We start from the raw sequence: 20854 nt of genomic DNA, 5'->3' as shown, positions 1-20854 counted from the left end.
TATTTCTTTTTTTATTTTTAATTATTTTATTTTATTGTATTTTTAAAATTTTATTTTGAGATACTAGAAACTTTTACTTGAATATTACACTTAACAAGAACTTACGCGCTACCGATATCAATTAGAAATGTTAGGGAAAGCAGGCAACTGGTCCCCCTAAAGTAATATTAGTGTTTATAGTTTAAAGTCTAGTTGCTGAACACTAATCTGGAATTATTATAAATATAATGTTTAGAGTAGAAATGAATGTAATCCCGTCTTAAGTGCTAATTTTGTAATTTGTATTTAATCTCCCTTGTTATGATTAGTTACAATAGGAAAGTTGCAAATTATTTCACACAATACTAAATGTAATATAGATTCTAAATTAAGATGTCTACGATTGCTGTTACTCATATGGAAGCATACGTTGATGATTTTTTCAGTTTTTATTATTGTTATTTTCAATACGGGAGCTATATGAGACGGGTCACAATGTGTAGTTTCAGTTTAGATGTCTTCGATTTGCCAAGTACAAGTAAAAGATAACGTAAAGCTAGATGCATACAAAGAGATGGACTATAATCATTCTAAAATAGGTTGTCTTTACCTCGGATAGAAGTTAATAAAGATGTTTTTAAGATTCTTAAATCATATGGTTAATTCCAAATAATGACAATATACATACTGTAAGCTAATCAATTTAAACACCAGAACGTCATTGATTATTTTTAAAATGTGTTCGCTTGTTTAAAAATTCGATACATTTTCATTGTTTACTGCATATATGTGTAAAATGGTGTTTAGATATAAGTACTGCAGGTAATATTTATGATAGAAAAATGTAAGCAAAAGGCTAATACTCATCGCAGAAAACAAACCACTCCTCTAGGAAGTACTTTCGGAGAACCCAACAGTACTTCGTAGAGGTATGGTTTGTTTTCTGCGATGAGTATTAGCCTTTCGCTTATATTTTTCCAAATATTATCACCGCTCGCAACACAGTGACAATATCTATGATAATTTTATGACCGATAGGACGTTTCATGCATAGATCTAAATTCACGGTAGCCTTCCTTTGTTTTTCCGAGCCGAGTCTAAATATTAAGTGTTCAGGAATAAATTTCTCTGCTCTTCTGGTAGGGTATTTCCTTGTGCAATGTTCGTAGTAAAAGGAAATTTGTTCATATTTAACATGTGTGCTTCTAATTTAATTGTGTTATGGTGATGCAAAACAAGATCGTTACTAAGCAAAACAATGAGGTAGGGTTATTTTTCGAAAGGACATATGGAAAGCTGAATACTAAGAAGCTGGAGTGGAGATACAGTGAAACCTGTCTACGTTGGCCACCATCGGTTCTATTGAAAAGTGGCCAACTTAGACAGGTGGCCCACTTACAGAAAATAAGTGAGATTGGTGTATTTTTAGAATAGAATTTCTAGTATTACTTGATTGTAAAATTTTATTAAGCAATGGCACGACAGCTAGTTTTAAATAATGTATATACAGTAATCATAATAATATACAGTACTAGAAAAAATTACTACAGTATGTTTAATATATGTACTTTTACCTTCCTGAAAACTAGTCTGGTACACTTAGTTATTCAGATTGAAACACAATAACACAAACAACCATAAAATAGAAGCATATGTAGGCAGTTTATTGAAATTGATATTGTAGCACACTGAGGTATTCAGATTGAAAACAGAAAAGCAAAATTATAAATTGAACAATTTATGTGCAGTTAATGACTTTTTTCGACAGTAACAAATATTTTCTGTAGATACCTTTCGAAAAAATAGCAAATGAGTTATTATACAAATTTATTCATGGTGGTTCATTCTAAACGTACTTCTTTTATTCCTTTTGGCACATATGCACCTCAATTTTGTAGTTAACTACCTCTTGTTAATGAGATACAAGCGTTTTCCTCGGAGCAAAGTATGTTTTGAGGGAATTCATATCTCAAAATCCCCGATTCCTTTCGACAAGCCGTCAGGTGCCAATAGTTGGCAATTGACGTGGTTAGCTTCAACCTTGAAAATTTTCCGGAATTACTAAAGCTTCCCACTGATGAAAGGAGCTGATATAACTAATGGTTTTACCAAAACAGACAGGCTAAACAAATCCTTACAACCATTTCCTGAATTCCTGTACGTGCTGTTTCATATTCACATCTTCCTTCACCAACCCTTTATGAGGGTAGTGTTCTGATCATTGACCTCCAAGAACAAATCGTGCGAATCTATGCTTCTTTGTGTCCAGTCACAAATACAGAACATCTGCCTCTCATATGGGAATACGAAAAGTAACAAAACGGTATTTTGCGTGGCCAAGATACGCAGGTAAATTTATAATCATAGGGTAAACATTGCTTCAATGTGGCCAACTTAGAGAGTAATAAGTAATGAATGTCTTATGGGAAAATGCAGGTTCAAGACGAACCAGGCCAAAATAAGCAGGTGGACAACTTAGAGAGATGGCCAAGTTCACAGGTTTTACTGTATATTATTGATTGGCAGTTGCGATTAGGAACACCATGTATTGAAGAGCCGGCTTCGTTGCACATGTGTTCGCTTGCATATAACTATTAATATTCTTCCGATATAAGGGTTACTTCCCTTGTGTAGTGTCAAAAATCCAGGTCCTTGGCAATGGTTATCCAATAGAATAGTAATCGTAAATATAGTTAACTTGTACTTTGTACGTTGTCCAATTAACCTCTTCTTAAAAAAAAAAAAAAAAAAAAATCTCCAGGACAGTATATATCGTACGTTGTCAAGTAGACTCACCTTATCATCAGATGGAAGATGCTGACCTGCTCAATACGCTTTTGAAGTATTTTCCAGTGTAACCTTTTGGCTTTCGAGTTGTGAGTCATCAAAGCTGGAGATTGTACCTTGTAAAATATTCGGCAAAATTCTATAATTGCTACTCAGAATAAAATTACATGGAATAAACCTGCTAAGTAATAATTTGAATAAGAAAGTAAGTGATGAGACGGTTGATGAACTGTGTTGTATTTGTAATACTTGAAATAAATATTTGCTGAAATCTTTCGAAGACAAAATTTTTCCTCAACAGGTAACCTACTATACTAAATTTCCGTATTTTATAATTAGTATTATGAAAAAATTAAGTTAATACTGGATTTATTACGTTTTAGGACCTACGAAATGATCCCAATACAATTAAGGAACTTGGGAAAATGAAACAAGAACCTGTTAAGCCTGAAGAGGGAAGGACCATGGCTGAAAAAATAACTGCCTTTGCGTATTTGGAATGTTCAGCGAAAAGTAAAGAAGGAGTACGTGAAGTGTTCGAGACAGCCACGCGTGCTGCACTTCAGGTAATATATAAAACTTTTTTCAACGACTATGTGAGTACTAGCGGTTTATGACTCACTAGTAGGCTCTGTTTTGATCAGATTACACAAAATTGTTTTCATTGCATGAATTTCAAGATCGTGTAATGATATAATTGTTGTCAAAATGAATTGCCCCTTAAACTTGTGCGGAAGACGATTTTTATTGCACACACTTGAATTTACTTTGCTGTTTGTGAAACCTTTATTTTTAGACCTTACATTTTAATGGATATCCTTAGCAATACGTTTTGGACTGAACGAGATCTTAATGTTTTCGGGAGAGATTGCTGTCAAAGCATTGGTCTTTATTCGTTTCAATATTATGGATTTCTTCCTTTCCTTGTTTAATTTAGTGATGTTTCTAGTATTTAGCTTATCGAGTGTTATGTTTTAAAACTTTCTTTTAAGTAAAGACAGTCATTCTTAATTCTTGTAAGTAAGTAATATGACTTCAAACGAGAGCAAATAACTTCAGTTGTGACAGTCTTCTTATACAATTAAGAGTTTAATTTTATTCCAGCATACATGTTTCCCTTAATCACAATTTTTAAAACATTTGCCTTCATTATTTTAAGTAGTATTCAAGCAGAAAGTGCGATGCGTAATAATGTGTCTTCTGAAGAAATTGATCTAGTACGTAACATTTCTCCGTGTACTAATAAACATCTCTCTTTAAAATTGTATGGAAATCAGACTAGTTTTGAAGGTGTGTGCTCTAAAATTGACAAAATTGTTGGAAGGCATTTGGTACTAAGAGGTGTCACTCGTGAGACTCTTAACAAGAACCAAATATGTGCTACGTACTCTTGTGGGCTTAAATCCTGCGCAGAATAGCTAGCAGCTAAGGAGTCGCTTCCCACGCTGCTTGTGAGTCCACAAAACAGACAGTATCTGCTGAAGAACAGTGATGAACATATCACAATATTGCGAACGGTGATTATATTCAATGAGAAAAAGCAGAAAGGCTATTACTCACCGCAAAAAATATGTAGCAGAATTTTCTTCTACATGCAACAGGTAGCGCTTTCGGAAGATACAACTTCCTTCTTGAGCCCGTGGTAGACTTCAAAAAGTATAAAAAACATGAAAGAAGGTTAAAAAATGGTTAAAAGGTTAGGATATGTAAAAAAAAATCTTTTGAAGTCTACCACAGGCTGAAGAAGGAAGTTGTATCTTCTTCGATCGTCCGTACTGCAACACCCGAGATCACAATCCACCTTCCACCACTGAATATTTCTACATTATTAAATTTAAACAATAAATTTTTGAAGAACCGAAAGCAAATATGGAAACAACACCAATCGAAGTAAAACAGCAAGATAATAGGATTTAAATCAAGATTAGAAACTTGGAGATTACAACAAAGTATAGTAGATTAAAAGGTCCTCTAGAACACAACATTAACTCAGCATGAAAGGCAATTTTAAACAGATTACAGCTCAGCTTAATATAGTTCGTTAAAAGTTGGTTTTTGAATGAGCTGTCAGTATAAGAAAAGTGAAGAATTTCAAAATTTTACTTTAATACCAAAAACAGAAATATATCAGTCAACTGATTTAAAAGAAGCAATCACAAATATGAAAGAAGTATTAAGAACAATAATGGATGAATTCTAAGCTAGAGGATCTGGATGGGCTCTCATAAATATTACCTTTTTACAAGTAGCAGTCGTTAAATATGCACCATACAGAGAATCATCATACATAGAACTAATAAAACAAATTAAGGATAAAAAGAAGCAGTTGTTAATATAATGAAAACTAATATAAAAATGATTTCTATATTCAATATACAGGGTGTTTCAAAACAACACCGACAACGTTTGGGAGGTGATTCCTGACACCAAAATAAGACAAAAAGTATAGACCAACCTGGGTGCACAAATGCTTCCTTTCGGAGTTATAAGCTGCTGAAAACATAAAAAAAATAACTTTAAAGTTCCGTAGCTCCAAAACTATGGTACCTGCTGTAGTTGGGTCAAGACTTCACTTAGGAACCAATATGTGGGCTATCCAAAAATATAGGTTTCAGAATCCTGCTGCACTCACAACAATTTTTAGGGAGGGAGTTTGTCTACGGTCATATAATTTGAAGTATTCACCAGCTACCTTTATCAAAATTGTTACCGAAGTGCCGGAGGATTCTGAAACTAGGATATTTGGGTAGGGTACATACTAGTTCCTAAGTGAAGTCTTGACCCGACTATGGTAGGTCCCATATACTCGCCGCGACCTTATCCTGATAGCCGAGATACGCAGCTTCAATTCGGGTCACTCCGCGCACGTTATATAGTTCTTCACGTTACACACGAAAAACATTACCTAGGAGATCAGTTCAAAGAGCTAACCGAGTGTAAGTATATAAAGATGTCAATACAGGAACAATATCTAAAATAAAAAGGACTAGATTTATTAGTAACGGTTATGAAAATGACGTCACGATTCAGAATCGGAAAGAGAAGAGGAAAGAAACGAGTGAAAAACCGGCACCTAAGCCTCGAATCTCTTGCAAGTGTTGCAAGATTATAAACTTGAAAAATCTTACATCAAAAACAGAAGACCAGTAAAATTAGTTGATAGATCAATGTTGGAAATCGTCCACAGTGGATAGAAAATGACTTAATATTTATATATATAAATTAAATAGAGTAGCTATCCCGTAAGAAACTTATTTGCCTACTAGTAAATGAAACGAAAGAAAGAACGGAACTCACGTGTAATTTCTGCAATTTTTTTTGCAAATGGTTACACTACTCAGTCAAATATCGTCTGCGTGCGTGCATTAGTGTGAGTACGTGGGTGTAGTGAAACTAAAAGCATGGAGAGTGTTGAGCGCGAAATTGAAAATATGAATGAATTCTAATTATCACCTTCTTGGTATTATCGCAAACACGAGAAAGAAAACCTCTTCATAGTCAAGCAAAGCAAATTGTCATTAATGTGTACGCTTGACAAAATATGCAGACAAACTGATATGTTATGATTGATCTTTTCCAGGTAGACATATGAAGATAATTTCATTTCTTATCCTCTCTTAATCTTATCAATCTTACCTTAATCAATCGAAATGAATAAACAAAATAGTGTTCATGCTCTCGGCTTTTAACTGGGAGGATTCCAAATAAATCACATGCGAATTTCTATTACATTTATTCCTGTTGTCATGTCTTCATGAATTATTAAAACCATAGGCCAAGAAACATATTTCATTAGCGGCAGGAAATAGATTAGAAATCACAGCTCCGCGTATATCAGCTGAGACCCAGAGCAGCGCCAGTAGAAACAATTTCTGACGATTGAAAACCAACCAAGCAGACGGTGTAAATCAAAACACACACAAGACAAAGGCTTCCCTGTGAAAAGGTTCGCGCGCCAACATATAGTAATGCGCTTGTGATCCGGCTCTCAAGATAACATTGCGTTTAGTATAGTTTTGGAGCTATGGATTTTTAAAGTTCATGTTTTCGGCAGCCTGATCACTCCGAAACTCCGAAAGGAAGCATTTGTGCACCCAGGTTGGTCTATACTTTTTGTCTTATCTTGGTGTCAGGAATCACCTCCCAAACGTAGTCGGTGTTTTGAAACACCCTGTATAGAGCCTTTAGCATGTAAAATCTCATGCCTGTCGAGTATCTAAAAACGATGAACTGAAAAACTTACAAGATAAAGAATATTTATTTTTTGGTAAAGTTATGTGATATGTACGGGCTTTTTTTTTTAATGTACAAAAAAAAAAAAAAAAAAAAAAAGGCCTGAACTCCAACCTCTAACTTTGGATTTCAAACCTTTGATTAACGATTATTTGTCATTCACGTTTAACAGAAACAAATATTTTAAACTATGTGTATTTTTTTAAAAAAAATTAAATAGTTTTTTTTATGAAGTTTCTGTTTTAAAATTATTGTTCAAAGCCTTTATATTTTAATAAGCCTTCTTCAAAATCAATGCAAATGAATTGTGCTGCCATCTTTGGAGTTCTTTTAAACTATATGGTTCTGGCCAATCCTTTCGACAATGAGATCTCGGAAACTATAGGCTCTAGAAAGATGACGTCTTCACTGATCGATTGGAAATTTTGCATAGATTGTCCAGTTCTAATCGAATATTTAAAAAACATGACCATTATTTCTTTATTACATTTTTACGTGTACACTGGAAGTGTTGAAATTAAAAAAAAAAAAAGAATCATATCCTACGCATTATGCATCCCAACAGCACAGTTGTATATAGGGGTTGTATATGTCTCAGGCGTTTGTTTCATGAACAAATAATAATGAAAAACGACGTATAACCATTTCTCCAGTCTAAGACGAATCTTTATTTTTAGTGTTTTGCCCAATGACCGCCATATAGAACTTACATTATAATTAATTGTGTACGTAATGTATTTGCTTATTACATACTGCATTCAAGAAGAAAGAAAACACTGATCACACATGAATTAGAAACTTCAACCGGAAGTAGGCTCAAATCTTGCACACGGCGCGAGATATTGAAAAAAATAATGGAAAAAAATCTCCCCTTTATAGTATCCTTTGTCGATTTTTATCTCGACGTCTTTAACTTTTGTCTGTAAAGGAACATGTACAGATGTTGTGAGGAATGGCAAGGAGATTCATGCTTATATGTGAACGATGCGCCGTGTAGAGAGCACAGGTTCAGCTGGTATATTAAAAAACTGTTTACATGTTTGTCTCCAATCCTTTCGACAATGAGATCTCGAAAACCACAAGTGCTAGATAAAACAATACTTGTATTTCATCACTCTTTATTATATCTTTTATTTGTATTTGTGGGCAGAAGTACTTTTAAATTATGCACAAGCTGCTCTAGAAAGGAAGATGATGATTATGAAAAAAAGAAAAGATATAGATGTAATTTCTGTTCTACTTGTCATAGCAATGAAGAATAAATATATAATAAAGGATCCATTCTATGTACACTGCATGTACAATTTTTAAAGAGTATGAAAGTTTAATGTGTCACATACTATAATAAAAGGTAAAATGATGTCGTGTGTAAATGGATTTTGTTAAATCAGTAGCCTTAAGTGTGGGGATTTCGTTATACGCTATATAAATTTGGTGGTCCTCGTCGCAGGATTGTCGTTATATAGAAACGTGCCGTCTCATTTAAATTTTCAAAAACCGTGTCGTTTTTGTTTTATTCAACATTTTAGGGACCGTTTTGAGCCCATAAGATTAACATTATTGCATGCCAAAACTACGGTGTTAGGCAACCAGTAGAAAAGTTACGTATGGTGGGTGGACAGATATTGCAGGTGCTTTGTTTAAATTGAATGGCAAAACCTATTGCATACTGGCAACTTCAAAGGTCTCGAAACGCAATGAGGCGTACTCAGACGGATATGGATTTATTAGGGAAAAAAATATTTCCACTTGATATCGTGTTACTTCTACAAACTCACTCCAACATCTATACTTAACAATTCACTTCCTTTGTGAGTTTCCTATGCTTTACTTGTGTGATGGGGAAGGAGATTCGTGGTCATAACAGAACGATGCGCTGAGTAAACAGCGCAGGTTCAGCTAGTATTTGTATTAATTTGTTTTCCAGTTTTTCTTTGCATTTGAATCTTTTCTATAGATTCTGTGTATTTTTAGAACTCCTTTCTGGCTAAGCGGTTAGCGTACGCGCCTTTGGCGTCTGAGACCCGTGTTTGATTCCCGGGGTTGGGAGCTCATGTGGTTCTGATTCTACATTAATCAGTAGGTCCCCCGGCTTATATAGCCTCGCTGCTGAAAAGGATGTTAAACGTAAAATCAACTCTCTCTCTATTTTTAGTCTGGAAATAGTCATGTGACGCGCAACTTGACGCTTCACAGCTACTTTTTGTTCTGTACTTACTTTTTCCTTCCTTTTCCCGCTGCATATATAATGAAGCATTTAGGAAAATTGTGTATATTGTGTCTTTAGACTTTGGGACATTGTTTCCATAATTTTCTGATTTTTCTTTATATACATTAGAATATTATTTTTACATATATATATATATATATATATATATATATATATATATAATATTTTTGAAGTCTTGAATCACGTGATGGTAATTATTTATTTATTGCAGGTGAAGAAGAAGAAGAAGGGCAGATGTAGGTTGTTATAAGCGTCCGTGCTATTTTACAGTTTCTCATAGCTTTCATAATCTATATGGAGAAAAATAGGTGATTGGAAAGCAAGTTAGTTTTGTGAAGATCTGGTAACTTTAGGCTGTCCAGTTTGGAACACGGGTTCGCATTGAAAAGTTTTGAGAAAAACGTTATAATACAAAAAAAAAATATATATATATATAAACGAAGTTTGGATGTAAACTTAAATCGTTTCTGCGTTTTGTTGATTAAACACTTTACTTATACTAAAAGTGTAGCAGTCCTCCTGAAGTTTCTGTGTCTTTCAGCCATATGTATATGGCTTTATTCTTTCAGCTTTTCATGAGAGAAAAAAAAAAAAAAAAAAAGAGAAAAAAGTTGAATGTTCGTGTAAAATGATTCAGCTTTAAGAACTTAAGTAGTTTTGAGAGAACATTGTGTAAGTTTTGATAGTTTAGTGTTTGTTTCTGGTGTTCTATGTGGGCTTCCTGTTTCTCGGCAGTTGCAGGACCAATGTTAAAAAGATTTCTATGTAGAATTCTTAATCTATCACATAGAAGAAAATGTGGCCTTTCAGTCAGTAGTAGCCTTGGTTGAAGGAATTGAAAGAAGGGAAAAAATAACGAAATGAAGAAAGAATCCTTCAGACACTGTTGATGTAGTTAAATTACTACTAACTCTTTGTTCGCTCCTAAATATATATATTAATGTTGGTATATAAGTATTGGACATAACATTTAAATAATTACGTGTTGTTGAAATAATTAGTTGATTAATACCAGTATAGTTTTTTCAGTTACCTGGATTTTCTTAACGTCAGCGTGTAGTTCGATGATGTGATGTGTTGATTTTTTTTTCTTTCTTCAATTTAAGGCCAAAAAAAAAAAAAGCCACAATTTTTATAGTTATAAGTGGATTCAAAGAAACGAATTCAAGATAAATTTTGAACAAGATATTACCATAAAATAAAATACTATAAATTACAATTTTGATTTTAATATTTATAAAATAGACTAGATAATCTTATTTAGTGAAATGATCGTTGTGGCGAGTACATACAATGTACTACATAAATAAAGATAAACTCTTATACGATGTGGAGTGTAATAACAAAAATCTGTGATATTAAATGATTCATATTCGTATCGTTAATGAGTAATATTTGTGAACAAAGCGTTAGTAAATTTAACACAAATGATTTAATAATTCTTCCCTACATTGCAATGTACGTGAGGTGGTAATGAGGGGAGAAAATGTTACTGCTAATGTTTATGCAAGATGATACAGTCATTTAATGGATTTGGTTTGATTATTGATTGATAGAGCTAATAAATTATAGTGGTTAAAATTCCTGCAGGTATGTCGATTCTTTTGACTTGACATTTTTTTATGCATGGTAAAGGATTTAAAACATACTTAAATAAACTCCTCAAGAAGTCGGTATGTAGACAGAAAAAATTATTAATTGATCTATCAAGGCTAATGTGTATTATTCATGTGTATGGCAATAGAAAAGGTAACGAGGTACTGTGATGGATATATTAGGTGTGAACTTTTCTTCAAAGCAGTTAGATCAAGCGATATGTCGAAATTATGTTTCTAAAATAGAAGCGAAACCATAATATATTTTGATTAATGAAATATACTGAGTGTAGTTATTGTTTTTTAATCTTCACCTTTACTGAGACTTCTGGTATAATTTCCCTTCAGAAATAGCTGTTATATATTCATATATTTGGAAGACAGGAACGGGTACGCCTCGCACGCAAAATTACGGACGTCCCTTACTTGAATTTGTCAGACTGGAGCTTTCTGCTGCTAATACGTGCTTTAAAAACATGATGTTTCTAAGTAGCTGAAAAGCATTAAAGAACAATAGATATTCAAATTACAACTATATAATAATAATAATAATAATAGTAATAGTATTTTTTTTACTTTTTTGCTTTTATATAATTATTTCTAATATAGCCGATCCTTCTTTACTGGAACTTTTCTTTCTTTTATTTTTCAATCAGCATATTAAAAGTTCATCTGTCTTAACATCCTACAATGCGTCTTCCAGACTATCACTATGGTGATGATAATGTACAGGAATTTTCATAGAAGGCTGAAGGTACGTTCAGCACACTACAATTTAAGTAGCAGAGTTTGCCCATGTTGTCATTGCAGATTAGTATGGTTAATAGCATTATGGTAAATTGAGTCATATAAAACATAATATCTGTATTTCCTTAATTTAAAACTAAATCAACCAATTAGTTTATAAATTTTATGCTATAAGATAAACACATGTTTTTCAATGCTATGTCATTTGTGCAATAATACAGAAAAATCTGACCATAGGACGCGGGATCTTAAACTCCGGTCTCCTACTTGTTAGCAGCCCGCTTATTTGAGTTCCGTTCAATCCAGCTTTCGTATTTTTGTGTTCTTGAATCGTATTCTTTGCCTACTGATAATTAGTACATTTAAAATTATTTAAATAATATGCCGGTATATTGGTTGTGGTGTGAAATCAGATAACATATTTGAATTTTAAAACGTTACATTGAATGGTATCAGAAATGTTTTCTTAAAACTATGTTAAGAGATACATAAATTATGTTCCTTCTGTGATACTGTCCATGCAACCATATCAGAACTAGTGCGTCATGACAGTATTTCTCAATTGGAAGTGTTATATCGTTAAATTGTATAACTTGACTCAGAATTCATCTATGCATCTTGTCAAAGTGTCCTTTGGGGTTCAACTTGTACACTTTGCGAATCGTTAAAATTATATATAATGTGGGCAGTTCACATCTTTACCTTCAAGTATAAAGAAAATAAGTGCTGTCAGAATATATGGGAGTATTTAACACGACGGTAATTAGGTCAAAGTTAGGTTAATGCTGAAAAGTTAACCTCGGTTGTCTTTAGATAAGGAAAATTACATTGGAATATTTATAATAAAGTTGTATGTGATTATCTTCTTAAAGGCTTTACTTGTAGTTCTGAAATAGATTTGTCATTAATATCCAATGGTGTAACAGCTATATGAGAGATATCTTATTATTTATTTAGCTATACGATAAGTATCTTTTGTTTATAATTAAGTCTCTTACAGCGAAACCTTTTCCAAAGTGTGGCTTTTTTTAATTTGTGTACTGTTGATAGCAAAACATAGTTGTAATTTCGTTGTTCAATATCCTGGAAACACGTACGATATTCATACGGGTGATTTACATATTGTAACATTTCTTGATCTACAACTTGAAAGCTTTTTTTTTTTTTTTTTTTTTTTTTTTTTTTTTTTTTTTTTTTTTTTTTTACGCTAGGTGGGTGAATATGGAGTGTTTTCAGAAATAAACAATAAAAATCTGGTATCTTGTTCATTATAGCTCTGGAAATATTCACAGTATTAATAAAACAAAACTGACCGAAGCACCAAATATATATTAATAATATTTGTGTCTGATGAAAGCGATGTTACATTGCCGAAACTGTTGCAGAAACATTATTAATATATATACTTGTTTTGTTTTCTTAAAGACCTAATTTTAAAATTAATGGAGTCCGTCGTACTTTTTTTTTTAAATTTTATTTTATTTTTTATTTATTTATTTATTTTTTTTTTAAGTCTGTGTATAACCTGAGATGTCATACATTAGAATAAAAGACTGATGCTTTTACAAGGAAATGTTTGTTGTAACTTTAATAATAATAATATATTTCTCTTTCGGCAATATATAAGTTTTTCCCTTGATGAATTTTGTTACGTAATGGAAAGATACAGCTAGAAACTTTGTGAAAACTTCCACAAGAAAACCTGTTGAATCTATAGGTCACGGATTAAATATTTTTCTTCCATGTAGGTTTAAAACTAGAGCAATGTGTATATACTTTCTGATTCAATTCGCCATGACCTATTTTGAAAATGAGGCTAAGTGGTATGTTATTAATTGCTTCAGAATGTTATATCTGTTCATTTGAAAATAAGATATTAATTTATTTCAAGAATTTCTTGCCTTTTGCAAGCATGAAATTAAGTTACTCATAGGAAAATATATAATTTGTGTTCCTACATATTAAGTATTATGGCTGCGTATTTAAAAGTTGGAAGTGGTTATTTTTATTATTTTTTTTCGTTAATTTTGTGAGTAGTGCATTAATGTTGTGTATGTTCATTTTGTAGTGAATACCAATGACTGGTTCTTGTATGCCTTCGCATGTTCGAAAGTGTTGTTTGTTTTCGTTTAATATTGTGCACATAATTGTAATAGTAAGTTTAGTTTATGTTGCTTGATGCTTATGTTCTTACACTTATAAATTGTCAGACTTTGGTCTATATAGAAGCTTAAATTTAACGTAGTGGTTTATTTCTCTGGGCCATGTTCTGATTCTTTAGGAAGAGGATAGTACATATTTTCGTATTTCAAGGAAGAAGCATTTACCTAACATGTAATTGTGCTCATGAAATTATTTTCAAAAATTTCTATGGATGCATTGAACGTTTTCATCTCAGTATTTATAGTTCACTAACGGATTTTCGGACAAACTCTGGAGTTTTGACGAAAGTGGAAATATACTGTAATGATTTGCCTCTATGCGTTTTCAGTGCAATGCAGAACAGTTGGTTCAAACAGAATTCTTCTGGTACGTATGTCCAGACAGTAATTTTACAAGCAGTGGGGCAGATTGAGTTGTAGAATATAAGGACAGTGTGGTTTATTTTATGCTGGACAACACTACAAGTAATGATACGTTTTTAGGTTTTACGTTATATATAATTGTATATTCGACTACAGTTTCGCCATCTATATTCAGTGAATTCTTCATTTATGTGTATATAACGTAAAAGCTGCACTTATGATTAATGCTCGTGAAAGGTTAAATTGGTGGTAACGGTATAATTTAATTCTCTTTAAAATTCAAAAGGTGTTAACAAAATATATTAGGAAATATAATTTATTTTTGAGCTTACCAACATGCGCAAAGAGATAGAATAGCATTGTGTTGTCTCGTTGGACCAAGCCGTTTTTGCATAGTCAGCGGTTTTCTTTTGTAAAAGACAAATATTTGTATCAAGATCCAAGAATTGTTAGTCAATGATGTGTTCTGATACACCGTTTAAGGATAATTGATTGCTAAACTTTTGCATTTCTGTGTATTAAAATCGTGCGGTTTAACATGCGCACATTGATAACTTTTACAATAAGATATTCAAAGCTGCAGATTAATATTGACACAAAATTAAGATTTAAAGTGTTAATCCTCCTCCTTTGTAAGGTTCCCTTGTCTTGTTCCAGCAAATGTAAGATATATTTTTATAATGAACGTATATAAAGGTACCAAAGTGAGAGAGAAAGAGCACATGTATTAGTTTCATCAGCTGCTATATTTATGAATTTGAAGACAACTGTGTTTCAAGCGTAAAGCATATCTGAAGAAAGTTTGTTATGTAACTACTTTAAATGCAGGTTAGTGTTAAATAGAATATAAATGGCATGGTTGTTTTATCGTGTAATAGGAATATTAATAAAATTTAAGCACTTGTAGCCATGTCGGTTTTTATAGCGACATATTGGCTGCAATTTCTGTGTTGCTGTTCAGAGTGAGCTCTTGATTTTCGAAACGTTTGTACGAAATGCCGAGATGCTCGTGGAAAGCTTGTGAAATTTATCTCTTCTCTGTCAAGTAGTCCAGCTATTGGTTATGATCTGTAGTAATTTTCCCTATACTAAAAGCCTTGAAAGTAATCAAAATTAAAGAATAATAATAAGAATAAAGAGTTAAAATGACTGTTCACATTTGGAAAGAAGTGTTGCATTTGTCTTACATGCTGTGATACTGTACAGTCACAGTACAAATCACTACCCTATTTTGTAGAGCTATTCATTAATGTTGTTATAAATATTTTTTAAATAGTACAATTGTATCGTCCTTTTTGCAAAGCGAAGTAATAACAGATGCCAAAAGTCTATACTGTTTGTTTCATTTCACTGCTACCAACTGACCTACCCAAACATGCTTATGGGGAAATTTATCTTATTTATTTATTTTTGCTTTTTTTCTAACAGAAATTAGTTCTTCACTTTTAAAATAAGTCAAAGGACAGCATGACTTCTGACCAGGGTTGTCCCGTCTGCTGAGACAAGTGGGTGATTGCCTCAAGCCTTTCACCATAAGAGAAAGAGCTAGGTCCTTGAGGAAAAGCAACAAGTTTTCTATTTTTGATTCATTTCTGGGATTCAAAATATTTAAAGATGAACCATTATTTATAAGACATTTTTAACAATTATATAACATTAATATCATGAAGTGCTATCTAAAGATATTATAATATAGAGCAGTGATGGGCAAGCTTAAGCTTTTTTAAAAGGAGAGGACCAAAAAAAAAAAATTAAACGGGCCAATACAATTTGTTAAAAACAAAATTGGTACATTTTAAAAATTCTTGTAGTACTAAACCCCAGTCAGTAATGATAAATGATAAATTAACCCTACCTTACAAGAGTTTACACCTGTACATTCAAGAAATTTTCCAACATAAACCACGTAAAAAAAAAAAAAAAAAAAAAAAACGCACATTTTCTTTACAGCGCTGTGAATACCTCCTACTTGGGAATAAAAAGAAATTGCTAAGAACGAAACTGTGAACTCACTCCAATCCCTTCAATTTCAAAAATATGTTCCATTATAACAGCGTTTCATTATACATTCCGTGTAACGTGGGTTCTGTCACCACGGCATGGCGCGTCCTTAGGTTGCGGATCGAGAAGAAGGCCTCTAGATATAGAGGTTAGCTGCGAATATACTGAATAAGCTGTCGCGGACAGACGACTAGGAGTGGTCCTCCAACTTGGGGGTTTGGGTAAGGCTAACAACTTCATCCTGTAAAAAAAAAGGCACTTGTTCAGAAACATCCACAAAAGCCTCGGATAAGGACTGATAACTTGGCACGACCTCAGCAAAAGAAAATGGACATGACATTTGGAACATGGAATATTAGAAGTATCTATAGGGCATGCGCGTTAAAATCCGTAACGAGTGAGTTAGAGAAATACAGAATGGACCTAGTAGGAGTTCAGGAAGTTAGGTGGGAAGGAAATGGATCTGTGAATTCCGAAAATTTTACGTTCTTTTACGGGGAAGGAAATCACCAGTTAGGAATAGGGTTTTTCGTTCATAAACGAATATTACCAGCAATTAAACGGGTTGAATTTGTTACTGATAGGCTTTCTTTTATTACTCTTAAGGGACGGTGGTGTGATACCGTATTATTGTTTTAAATGTACATGCTCCAACTGAAGATAAGGATGATGATATAAAAGACAGTTTTTACGAAGAAGTGGAACGGATATTTGACAAACTCCCGCGATACCATATGAAAATTTTATTATGGGATTTCAATGCGAAGGCAGGACGAGAGGATATTTTCAAACCGATTATAGGGAACGAAAGTCTACATAAGGAAAGTAATGACAACGGTGTTAGACTCGTGAACTTTGCAACATCCAAAAACCTAATCGTGAAAAGTACAAAATTCTCACATTGCGACGTTCATAAATACACTTGGACATCACCAGACGAAAAAACACAATCAAATTGATCACGGTTTAGCAGATAGAAGAAGGCAATCTAGCATAATTGATGTCCGGTCGTTTAGAGAGGCTGATTGTGACACTGATCACTATCTGGTAGTAGCGATAATACGAGAGAGATTATCGTTGAATAAAGGTAATATTCAATGTCCGAAAACGGAGAGATTTAATTTAAAGAAATTAGAAGAGAGCCAGGTAAGAGAGGAATACCAGATTGAAGTTTCGAAGAGATTCTCGGTTTTAGAAGATTCGGAGTGCACTAGTGTTGAGGATAGTTGGATTGAAATTAGAGATAGCATTAAAAATTCAGCAATAGAAAAATTGGGACACGTAGGAATAGTGTTGTAAAAAAAAAATTTCTGTGAAGTTTTTTTTTTTTTTTTATAAAAACATCGTTCTTTTTCATCGTTCTTTTTTTTCAAATGTTTGTTTTTTTTCTGGCAACGACTATTTATTGATTTATGTTGCAGATTATTGAAATAATCAACAGAACTTGAGTCGAAGCCCTCGTAACTTATAAGTCGTTTGTTTCTTTGTACCTAAATATGAGCAAAATTGTGTGATTATTCCTTTCGGACCCAGGTCATTTTTGGCGTTTTCCTACATTTTCAGTTGGTGACTTTTTTGTATCTAGCACCACTGCTGGCACATGGGTTCAAGTCACCTAAAAAAAATTCTTTGGTATGTTGACAAGGTACAGTGAAATCATGAAGTCGCTGGCTTCCATTCAAAGAGGGAAAGAAAAAATTCTCTGTCATCATACACATGAAATTTTGACACTTTTTACGCCTCAGAAGCAAAAATCAACAGATATGTCGGTGCTACAGCTTTTCTAATTATCCTATTGAAACTCTTTATGGTGCGTTCTGTAGGGCAAAGAGAAAGCTTTCAGGTAGTGGTACGTTTATTTCAATGTAGCCAGCAAGAGGGTAATAATAGAGGGGGAAAAAGGAAATTTTTCACCTAAAATCGGGAAGTTTTGGCTGGAAACACTGCCATCAGACAGATGAAAACTATCAGAAAATAAACCTTAGTACCTCAAGAATATATCATACAAGTATCATGGCCATATCTAACAAAGTAATCATAAAATAATAATAATAATAATAATATATATATATATATACATACATATACATACATATATATATATATATATATATATATATATATATATATATATATATATCTCACTCTACCTCAGAAATTCACCATTTTCTTACCATTTACAGAACATGGTTTATTATAAACCTCAACTGTACTTCCCCTAATTATTCTAGTGAAACTTTTTATGGTACGCAGTGTAGGCTAAGGACGAGGCTTTTAGACACTGGTACATTTGTTTTAATGTAGCCAACAAGAGGGAAATAATAGAAACAAAACAGATAATTTTCCCCTAAAATCTGGAACTAAAATTTTCTGTAGCTGGCAAGACTGCTACCAGACAGACGCAAACTATATCTTAAATTAAACATCGGTACACCACTAATATATCCTACAAGTACTATGGCGATAGTTAATGAACAAAGCTTCTAATTACCAAAAATATATTACGGTAAACAGAAAAGTAGGGAAAAACTAGAAAAATCAAGGGTTGGAACTTAAATACAATTTTTCGTGCGTCCCCTAATTACCCTATTGTAGCGATCTGTACCCGCGTTTGTTCAGTAAGAACAAATGTTCGATTGGCGTAAGTTGACTTGCACTCAGATGTATAGGTACGGATTTTAAAACAAAATTTTCGAATTTTTTGCCTTAATTTAGGGAAATTTTAATTTTCCTGATTGGCAACACTGCGCGTAGGCCCGTCCAATTGATGTCAACAGTTAGGTATCCATCCGAGGTATCTACCTGACAAGTCTTGAGGTTTCTCTACATCGAAGGAAGCTACAGGAAAAAAAGAAAATAAAGGAAATTCGAATTTTTGACAGGTGAAATTTGAGAAGGGAATTCGACACCAAAAGAAAAAGAAATTAATATGATAAACTATGGTCCAACCATATTTGGCAAAAATAAATATCCCGATATCTTAATTAGTGTCCACACAGAAGCAGATTAAAAAAGTGACACACCCGTGTGTGCCACTTTGGCCACCTCGGTCCGAAATGGTTACGAGTGTACATTTGAATACATTCTTTTTGACTACTAACCCGTGTTGTAGTTATAGTCTCGACTAATAATAATATCGTTGTCGTAAACAACAGCTTTATAGGAAAATTGTATCTCCTTTTTACATCTTAGTTCCAACACTGTTGGTGAGAAATGCAGGGTGTTTCAAAATGAATATCGGGGTTTTAAGTCTTCGTAGTACTTATTACATTTTATGTACAATTATAAACAATACATCAAGTAAAAGAGCACCTCAAACAGTCTTTGCTACAAGTGTTCAATGTGAGATTCATTCGGCACACATCTGGTCGATAGGCGAGAAAGGCCCATAAACTTTCCGCCATATGGCACCAAACACATTCAATTTAGGGGAATTTCGTTTCAATTGTAATATCTCCTGAGGATTTGCCGACGGCCAGATGCAAACATTATGAGTGGTCATATTAGCTCTTAGGTGAAATGTCGATTTATCACTGAAGACGACACGATCCAGAAAATCTTCATTGTTATGTAGCAATATTTCACTTGCGAAATTGGCACGTAAACCGCAGTCTGTAGTCTTCAGACCTGTAGCAACTGCAAACGATAAGGACGTAGTTGCAAGCGTCTCCTTAATATTCTTCACACAGACGGTTGCACTGTAACTACAGATTCAGTCTTTATTAAAACACAAAAAGCTTTCCGCTCTCTAGTCTCCATCTTTGCTACTTGCTCTTCCTAACGGCAGACAAAAGAAACAATGCATGTGCGTGCGTATGTACAAAACTGTTTGAGTTGCTTCATTTCATATAATATTTACAATTGTAAGTTAATTGTAATAGATACTACAAAGTTTCAAAACCATAATATTAATTTTGAAACACCCTGCATTACTTCAAATTGTGTCGTCCTATATTCATGCCTTGTATATACATTAGGGTGGAGTGAAAAGAGGCCAAAAAATTTTTTTTTCGAAATTCGATTTTGGATAGGGGGCAAAAGTTGCACCATATCGTAGTATTTTACCATGCAAAATTTCAATTCTTTAAAATAATTTTTAGCCGGGGCGCAATGGGCCTTAAGTTTGCTAGGTTTTACAAATGAGTGAAAAGAGCCTAAATTTTTATTTTTTAAAATTCGAATTCGGATATAGGGCAAAAGTTGCATCATATTGTAGTACTTTACCACCGGAAATTTCAATCCTCTAAAATATTCTTTAGCAGGAGTGCAATGGGCCTTAAGTTTGATAGGTTTTGTAAATAAATATACGTTTATTGTTCATTTGTATAATTATTAGGCAGCTCTTCGCTTGAAGGAGACTATAATTTGAAGGTATTATGATTTCTTGTCGTGTCCAGATAGATTTCTAAAGCTATCGAAGTTCATATTCTATGTTATCAACCCAGAACTCACCACATGGAGGTGGCTACCGTCGAGTTCCATCCCACTTACCCACCAATATTAGATTGAATGTTTCATAAATTTCATTCACGTCTTCAAGCAAAATTCTGCGACTTTATCTGAAAAGTAGTCATGTATTTTCTTGTCAAATTTGGAACTAATAAAGCAATCTATCCTGGCTCACATACTGACGAAGAACCTTCACTAAGTATTTTCACTAATCTTTCCACTGCTTGCGTATAACATGGAAACTCAGGGATATCAATATTTGTACTTTCTCAAGAACAAATTCTCGCAATTTGTCATCTGTGATATGA

General features: G+C 33.2%; 1 protein-coding gene across 2 annotated transcripts in view; it reads left to right on the top strand.

Moving 5' to 3' along the window:
- Window positions 1-15427, top strand: part of LOC145688178 (ras-like GTP-binding protein Rho1) — a 45119-nt gene extending 29692 nt beyond the window's left edge. For both annotated transcript variants that reach the window (XM_081762033.1, XM_081762034.1), the window contains exons 4-5: window positions 3150-3332; window positions 9441-15427. In XM_081762033.1, coding sequence (XP_081618159.1) covers window positions 3150-3332; window positions 9441-9479 — 222 coding nt within the window. In that variant the 3' untranslated portion in view covers window positions 9480-15427. The remainder of the gene's footprint in view (window positions 1-3149; window positions 3333-9440) is intronic.
- Window positions 15428-20854: the final 5427 nt, after the last annotated feature.

The sequence above is a fragment of the Thermobia domestica genome, chromosome 6 (genome assembly GCF_964235325.1).
Source record: "Thermobia domestica chromosome 6, izTheDome1.hap1.1, whole genome shotgun sequence".
Lineage (NCBI taxonomy): Eukaryota > Metazoa > Arthropoda > Insecta > Zygentoma > Lepismatidae > Thermobia > Thermobia domestica.
The sequence above is the reverse complement of the archived record's forward strand: the minus strand, read 5'-3'. Positions and strand labels throughout refer to the sequence as shown.